This window comes from Papaver somniferum, chromosome 3 (assembly GCF_003573695.1).
Source record: "Papaver somniferum cultivar HN1 chromosome 3, ASM357369v1, whole genome shotgun sequence".
In the NCBI taxonomy this organism is placed as follows: Eukaryota; Viridiplantae; Streptophyta; class Magnoliopsida; order Ranunculales; family Papaveraceae; genus Papaver; species Papaver somniferum.
This window is the reverse complement of record NC_039360.1, coordinates 19,569,029-19,578,235: the sequence shown is the minus strand read 5'-3', so window position 1 is coordinate 19,578,235 and position 9,207 is coordinate 19,569,029. Positions and strand designations below refer to the sequence as shown.

General features: G+C 34.9%; 1 protein-coding gene across 1 annotated transcript; it reads left to right on the top strand.

Moving 5' to 3' along the window:
* The first annotated feature begins 4,497 nt into the window (after window positions 1-4,497).
* Window positions 4,498-8,968, top strand: LOC113359112. The gene is made up of 8 exons (XM_026602799.1): window positions 4,498-5,121; window positions 5,241-5,570; window positions 5,730-6,685; window positions 6,845-7,168; window positions 7,259-7,358; window positions 7,440-7,853; window positions 8,000-8,095; window positions 8,924-8,968. Exons 1-8 carry the CDS (start codon window positions 4,498-4,500, stop codon window positions 8,966-8,968), a joined length of 2,889 nt encoding a protein of 962 aa, XP_026458584.1.
* The last annotated feature ends 239 nt before the right edge of the window (window positions 8,969-9,207 follow it).

The following is a 9,207-nucleotide window of genomic DNA, read 5'->3' as shown; positions in this document are numbered from 1 at the left end:
ATCAAAATTTAGTTATTACATGATCAAAATTTAGTTACATAATCAAGACTCGACACTTCACCTGAAATATTGATCGATTCGAAACGAGTTCGAGTAAAACTGATGAAAACGGAACTTCGTCCTTTGGAATCGAGACACGGAAAAATTTAGTTATTACATAATCAAAATTTAGTTATTACATAATAAAAATTTATTTATTACATGATCAAAATTTAGTTACATAATCAAGACTCGACACTTCACCTGAAATATTGATCGATTCGAAACGAGTTCGAGTAAAACTGATGAAAACGGAACTTCGTCCTTTGGAATCGAGACACGACAAAATTTAGTTATTACATAATCATAATTTAGTTATTACATAATCAAAATTTAGTTATTACATGATCAAAATTTAGTTACATAATCAAAATTTAGTTATTACATGATCAAAATTTAGTTACATAATCAAGACTCGACACTTCACCTGAAATATTGATCGATTCGAAACGAGTTCGAGTAAAACTGATGAAAACGGAACTTCGTCCTTTGGAATCGAGACACGGAAAAATTTAGTTATTACATAATCAAAATTTAGTTATTACATAATAAAAATTTAGTTATTACATGATCAAAATTTAGTTACATAATCAAGACTCGACACTTCACCTGAAATATTGATCGATTCGAAACGAGTTCGAGTAAAACTGATGAAAACGGAACTTCGTCCTTTGGAATCGAGACACGACAAAATTTAGTTATTACATAATCATAATTTAGTTATTACATAATCAAAATTTAGTTATAACATGATCAAAATTTAGTTATTACATAATCATAATTTAGTTATTACATAATCAAAATTTAGTTATTACATGATCAAAATTTAGTTACATAATCAAGACTCGACACTTCACCTGAAATATTGATCGATTCGAAACGAGTTCGAGTAAAACTGATGAAAACGGAACTTCGTCCTTTGGAATCGAGACACGGAAAAATTTAGTTATTACATAATCAAAATTTAGTTATTACATAATAAAAATTTAGTTATTACATGATCAAAATTTAGTTACATAATCAAGACTCGACACTTCACCTGAAATATTGATCGATTCGAAACGAGTTCGAGTAAAACTGATGAAAACGAAACTTCGTCCTTTGGAATCGAGACACGGAAAAATTTAGTTATTACATAATCATAATTTAGTTATTACATAATCAAAATTTAGTTATTACATGATCAAAATTTAGTTACATAATCAAGACTCGACACTTCACCTGAAATATTGATCGATTCGGAACGAGTTCGAGTAAAACTGATGAAAATGGAACTTCGTCCTTTGGAATCGAGACACGGAAAAATTTAGTTATTACATAATCAAAATTTAGTTATTACATGATCAAAATTTAGTTACATAATCAAGACTCGACTCTTCACCTGAAATATTGATCGATTCGAAACGAGTTCGAGTAAAACTGATGAAAACGGAACTTCGTCCTTTGGAATCGAGACACGGAAAAATTTAGTTATTACATAATCAAAATTTAGTTATTACATAATAAAAATTTAGTTATTACATGATCAAAATTTAGTTACATAATCAAGACTCGACACTTCACCTGAAATATTGATCGATTCGAAACGAGTTTGAGTAAAACTGATGAAAACGGAACTTCGTCCTTTGGAATCGAGACACGACAAAATTTAGTTATTACATAATCATAATTTAGTTATTACATAATCAAAATTTAGTTATTACATGATCAAAATTTAGTTACATAATCAAGACTCGACACTTCACCTGAAATATTGATCGATTCGGAACGAGTTCGAGTAAAACTGATGAAAACGGAACTTCGTCCTTTGGAATCGAGACACGGAAAAATTTAGTTATTACATAATCAAAATTTAGTTATTACATGATCAAAATTTAGTTACATAATCAAGACTCGACACTTCACCTGAAATATTGATCGATTCGAAACGAGTTCGAGTAAAACTGATGAAAATGGAACTTCGTCCTTTGGAATCGAGACACGACAAAATTTAGTTATTACATAATCATAATTTAGTTATTACATAATCAAAATTTAGTTATTACATGATCAAAATTTAGTTACATAATCAAGACTCGACACTTCACCTGAAATATTGATCGATTCGGAACGAGTTCGAGTACTAATTTAATTTTAATCGAATAATTTATAATTTAATTTTAATTGAATAATTTATAATTAACTATAATTTAATTTTAATTAAATTTGTGTGGGGAAATAATTTAACTTTAAAAAAAAAAAAGACAAACACATGCTCGGTTTTGATGTTAACAATGTAAAATAGGTATCTTCTCAAACAGGCATGTACGCCTATCAGTTCATCCCTAAAATCTCTAAATCACTTCATCCATATCTCTCTATCTTAAGGAAAAAAATTCTCCAACTGATATTCTGGCAGAAAATAAGGGGATTTTTAGGGAAGATTTAGTCTTCAATTTTGGAAATATTTCTGCACCTCCATAGGATGAAAATCTGATGAAATCAAGAATATTGAGAACATCTAGCGGTAATAATCCCAGTCAATTATTTTTTTATTTGAACCCTAACCTTTTTATTTTGGGGTTGAAATCAAAAGAAATAACTTTTGGGCGGGATTATTGCCCCTTGATGTTTTAGAATATCTATAGATTCAACCCTAAAATCAGTCTGATTTACTCCCATCTTAGGTATGTTGTAGCATTCATTCTTAGATTGCTGAAATTCTCATTATACTAGATGATTTTTGCGTAGTAATAAGTGTTACTATGTTACTTTTTGAATTTTGTTGTAACCCATTGCACTCTGTGTTAGCTTCATCTGGTTCCCTTGATGTTAGTCAACATTGATGCTCTCTGAATTTGTTAGTCCTGACAATCTCTTTTGAGCAACCAGGTACTTGTGAGGCTGAAATACAAACCAAGGAGGGGGTAAGAAGGAGCATCACAATATGTGGTAGTGCCTAAACCCAGTTTATACTGGAGGTATCATTCTCAAACCTTAAAGTTATTATCTCTGATAATTATCATGATAGCTTGTTGAACTGTAACCTCATTGTAATTTAGTTAAACCTCTGAACTTTTCATGCTCTGTCTTGAATGATATACCCCATGTTTGCCTGAAATGTTGTTAACTCCTGCAACATATAGAATCTGTTGAGTAAAGTTTGTGTCTGAAGTTTGTGCACTAAAATTCTTTTTCGCTGCACTAAAGTTTGTGTCTATTATTTTTCCTGCAACATATAGAATCTGTGCTCACTACTGCTTTGTTGTTCAGTACATCATGTTGAATCTGTGAGCATGTTTCATAGAACTTATCTGGTGATGTTATCCTATTAGAGGGACTAGTAAAATGGGTAGCTAAATGGGTGATGTATTGTAGCTGAATGGGTGATGTTTCATTCAATCTGGTGATGTTTCATAAAACTAAATGGTTGATGTTATCCTATTTGTTTTTGAATCTGTAGCTAAATGGGTGATGTATTGTACGTACATGTATTTGTTTTCAATCTGTTTCAGGGGTGTCATTATTCTTCAGTGAAAGCATTGAGTTTCCAGTTCCATGAGAGACAGATTTAGTGATTTGCTTTATGTATAATACTATCGTGCAGTTTCGAGCATTTTCAGTTAAGACCTTTGGAAGAATTTGAAAATTTGCAATGATAAAATTCTTAACTTTTTGCAACAGTTGCCTGGGATTTGTTGTTTCTGGATCTAATTTCTACTAAATCAGCACTTTGAGACGAGGAGAGAAAAGCCAGAAAAGGAAGGCATTTTTTTAAAGAATCACTAAAACTGACTCAAAGTTACTTATAGGTATGTTTTTCAAGCCTTGATGTACTATGCACCAGTGTTAAGTAATTCGTATTTTTTTTCTCATTGTCATTGTGCAATCATTCTTCATGAACATTAGAGCTCTTTCTCGACAGATGTGACTTCACATCTGTCTAAAGAAGAAGATTTGAGCTCCCAGAGATATAAAAGTTGCCAACTATGTCAATTATAGAACTAGGGACATACTACTTATGATCTGATATTTATAAGTTAATCAATTAGAGTACTTATTTGAAATGACATTTTGATTTCTAAGTTAATCAATTAGAGCACAGATCAGTGTTTACTCTAATTTAACAAACACACTGACCCTAGAGCTGCTGCAATTCATTCTCGCGAAATCTCCCAACTGCGACTGACATACAGACCCTTCAGTATGTGTTATTCCAAAACTTGAAATGACTCCATTTACTGAAAGTACTAGACCAATTTTCCTGAGTTAATACTGGATGTCTGATTATGGGTTTGTGTGGCATGATTATCGGTTTGTATGAGGGAAATTGCATATTGCCTGTTTCATCTGTTATTACCATGTTTGTCCATATAAATTTTTTATGTTTCAAATGGTGCTGAATTTATTGGTAATTTCAAGACTTGTATGTATTTCTGAATTGATTTATCAGTTTTTGCTTTCATTGGAGTGCAACTGATGGATCTACTGGTCTCTTTGCGTTTCAGAATGGATAAATCCTGGATGAGTACTGATAGAACGAAGAAACGTTATAGAGAAGGAGTTGCGGCGTTTCTGCGGTATGCTGTCAACCATCTCAAGGAGGAGGGTGAGACATATGATGAATTTCTTATGTTGTGTCCGTGTACAAATTGTTTAAATCTCTGTGCATGCTCCGTTGGAGACGTAGAAGATCATTTATTCGTAAATGGAATCGATCAAACGTATACTATTTGGAATAAGCATGGGGAAAAGGATGAGGCAATAACTAGTAGTAAGCCAGTTAACGTCAACAATGGTATGCACGCTGAATTTGAAATGGGAACTCCCACTGATGCTCCAGACGAAGATTTTGGAATGGGAACTCCCACTGATGCTCCAGACACTATAGATATGATGCAGGCTGCAGAAGAGTTCGCAGATGACCCTATAAAGTTTAAAAAGTTACTTGAAAATGCTGAAAAGCCCTTATACGAAGGATGTCCCAACTTCACAAAGTTGTCTGCAATTGTGCAGTTGTTTAAGTTGAAGAATAAGCACGGTGCATCAGACATGTTTTTTAATGAATTGTTACCCTTGTTAAAGGACATGTTCCCAAAGAAGGTAATTTAATGGCGAGGAGTACATATCAGGCAAAAAAAATATTGAAATCAATGGGTTCAGGGTACACAAAGATACATGCATGTATCAACAACTGCATTCTTTATTGGAATGAGTACAAGGATGAAAAAGTGTGTCCTACTTGTAAAGCACCCAGATGGAAAGTTGACAGGGATGGTAAAGTTTACGAGAATGTTCCAGCAAAGGTATTGTGGTACTTCGACATCATCCCAAGATTTCAGCGGCTGTTTCAATCGAAGCACACAGCAAAAGATTTGATATGGCACGATACCACTAGAAACAAAGACGGTGTTTTACGTCATCCGGCAGACTCACATGCTTGGAGAGAGATAGATAACAATTTCCCAGAAATTAAAGGTGATCCAAGAAATCTGCGGTTAGCTGTTTCGGCTGATGGAGTTGATGTAAACACAGGCACCAAACATCACAGTGTATGGCCAGTTTTGGTTGTGATTTACAACCTTCCACCGGGGCTGTGTATGAAGAGAAAGTTCATCATATTGTTGTTACTTATAGATGGTGCGCCAGGAAACAACATCGATGTCTTTTTAGAACCTCTTGTTAAAGATTTTCAATTCTTATTTGAGAAGGGAAAGAGAACATGGGATGCATATGCCCAAGAAATGTTTACTCTACGTGCAGTTGTTTTGTGGACGATAAACGATTATCCTGCTCTTGGTACACTATGTGGTTGTCGCTACGCTGGATATCATGGTTGTGTGGTGTGTCGTAAAAAAACGCACAGTATTAGGCTTCATGACTCAAACAAGAATGTTTATGTTGGTTATAGAAGATTTTTACCCTATGAGCATCCGTTCAGAAGGCAGAAGGGGGCATTTGGCGGAAAACAAGAGTGGGAGACTGCTCCAGAACCAATGACCGGGGAAGAAATATATGAGGAGGTAAAATGTATAAAGAATTCATGGGGAAAGAAGGGGACGAATACTCAAGGGGAAGACGTGCAGGCTACACCTGGAAAAGGTGGAAATATGAAGCGCATCGGAAAAACGAAAATTGAGCGCATCAGAAAAATATCAAAAGAAGTCGATAGGTCAGGTGAGGAAGAGGAAGGCAGGGAAACCACTTACTGGAGCAAGTACAACATATGGCAGCGACTACTTAGATATTGGCGCTATAATGATGTCCAACATTGTATTGATTTCATGCATGTCGAAAAGAATGTGGGACAAAGTCTTGTTGGAACGTTGCTGCACAACGGGAATACAAAAGATGGATTAAACGCCAGAAAGGATTTGGTGCGTTTGGGGTTAAAATCGGAGTTACACCCTAAGACAGATGACAAAGGAACGATACTTCCCGCAGCATGTTATACATTAACTACGGAAGAAAAAGACATATTCTTGGAGACACTATCCGAGTTAAGAGTTCCAGAAGGGTATTGTTCGGATTTTTCCACCCTTGTGAACCTAAAAGAGCGTAAGCTGATCGGACTCAAATCACATGATTACCATATGCTTATGCAACAATTTTTGCCCGTCGTTATTCGATCAATTATGCCTACACCTATGAGATATGCTATTATCAGGTTTTGTTTCTTTTTCAGATCAATATCTGCCAAAGAAATCATGGTGGAAGAGCTAGATAAATTGCAAGAGGATCTCTGTGTGATGTTATGCTTACTAGAGAAGTATTTTCTTCCATCCTTCTTTGACATCATGATTCATTTAACTGTACATCTTACCAGGGAAGTGAAGTTATGCGGTCCGGTTTGCTTTCGATGGATGTATCCTTTCGAAAGGTGTATGAAGGTTATAAAGGGGCATGTGCGAAACAAGAATCAACCTTGTGGATGCATTGCCGAAGAGAATGTTGCAGAAGAGACGATTGAGATATATTGTGAGTACCATAAAAGCATCAGGACAATTGGTATTCCACTAGATAGGCATAATACATCTCAGGAGGGAGAACCGTTATCAGCTGAAGAGCCGTGTATAGTTACCCCTGAACAGTTGAGACAAGCACATTTCTATGTAATGCAGAACACGCCTGAAATTGAGCCTTACATAGAGTAAGTATTAATTTGTTTTTTTTTCCTGTTTTTTTTCCTGTTTTTTTTTTTGTACAAAGTATAATAACATTTGGTTATTGTACATACCAGCCGACACAAGCTATATTTGGAAACTAACTATTCTACTAAAAAGCGAGCATGGCTAGAGAAAGAGCACTCTAACACTTTTGGCGCTTGGTTAAAAAATGAGGTAATAGGTCATAGAAAAAGTGTCTTGTTTGATGTGTTATATTCCTTTAAACTCAAGGTTCATCTTAATAATGAATTTCAGGTTGAAAAAGAGTTGGCAGACGACAGAGAAAGTATCTCAGAGAACTTAAGATGGATATCACACGGCCCGCACTACGAGGTAACGAAATACACTGTATATCGCATCAATGGATATCTATTCCGCACAAGATCCCGTGATGGTAGAATTCACCAGAATAGTGGGGTTAGCGTTGCAGCAAATGACATGCACATATCTAGAGATGATGATGTTACATATGGTAAAGCCTCTTATTATGGTGTCTTGCAAGAGATATGGGAGTTAGATTACTGTGAAAGAAAAGTTCATCTGTTCAAGTGCAATTGGGTTGATAATAAACGTGGGGTCAAAAGAGATGCTCTTGGCTACAAGATTGTTGACCTTACTATGTTGGGATACAAAAATGATCCTTTTATTTTAGCCTCACAAGCTAAGCAGGTATTTTATGTCAAAGACCAGTTAGATAAGAAAAAAGTCTATTGTTTTTGTGACACCTCCCAAAAATTATAGAGATGACGATGGCAACGATGAGGAATTCAGTACAGTAATCTTTTCTGCGAATGATAATATCTTGCCGTCTGTAGATCCACAAGACTTGGGTAAAGAATCCCGAAATGATTACTTCCGAACTGACTGCCGAGGTTTACTTATACGCAAGCCAAAATGACACACTCCCGCAGGTACATCGCTTTATTTCCTTTAATCTGTGGTTATTCGGTTAGTGACATGATATTGAAAGAACGATAAAGATGGAACTTATGTTTAATCCTGTTCCTTAGCATGCTTTCTGTATGTTTGCGTGCTTTATTCTTTGTAAAATGAATAACATCATTTTATCCGTGTCTCATATGGAACTTCAATTGAAATTTCTACTACTGTACTTTACAACTTGCTACTCTGGTCACTTTTAAATAGATATCCAAGAGAATGAGAGTTGGTATGTTTTTGTCCTATTGCTTGAATATATTTATGGGCACATGCACTATAACTACATGTTGTACTTGTATTTCAGAAATCTTTTATACACTTCATAACATTACTCAAAGCATATGGTGAAATTGAATTACAAGTACCCAAATTAGATTCGTAACCCTGTAGATATATGATGGAAACTCCAGTTCATTAACCACAAAAAAAAAACATTTAAAATGATGGTGCTAAAGGTCTTATGGTTCTCAATTTTATGGTGAAAGCATTTGGGGGCGGACTGATGCTTTTTCCTAAGTGAATTGCATGGAGCGGTTCACTTGCTTGTGTGAGGAGTTTGTATTGTGTAGCCTGTGAAGAATAGTGAATTTTAATCTCATTTTCCTTGTTCCAATTTAACCCTCAACCGTTTTGAATACCATACTTGACAGGGTTTTTCCCATATCTTGTGAAAGTCCTCTTTGTAAGAAGTCTTGACCACAATTTATGTTGAGTTGGGCTGACACCTTGTATTAATTGTTGTGCCCTCGTTCTTTCTTCCTTGTTTTTTTTGAACTCAGAACCCTATTTTCCTGTTGCAGGTTCGTTGTGGCTATTCAACACTCTACATTGTTCCTGAGCTTTGACGAAGTCATTTTTATGCCATCAGATGCCTCTATAAGTTTGACACTCGAATTGTAGGACACGAACTCTGCATCTAAAACATCAAGAATTTGATTATGGGATTGTTTTGTCTTGTTATATAAAGAGCAAAAGAAATGCATTCCTACTGCAATCGTAGTTTTGGAGTGGCTGGCTCCAAAATCAATTTGATGTAATATTTTTGTTTTTTTCTTTTGGAAAGAGGTAAATAAAAAATATTGGT

Coding starts and splice junctions, on each gene's coding strand:
- LOC113359112 (XM_026602799.1), top strand. CDS start 4,498: ATGGATCTACTGGTCTCTTTGCGTTTCAGAATGGATAAATCCTGGATG. Junction 5,122..5,240: donor AGGACATGTTCCCAAAGAAG/GTAATTTAATGG, acceptor AATGAGTACAAG/GATGAAAAAGTGTGTCCTAC. Junction 6,686..6,844: donor ATGAGATATGCTATTATCAG/GTTTTGTTTCTT, acceptor ACATCTTACCAG/GGAAGTGAAGTTATGCGGTC.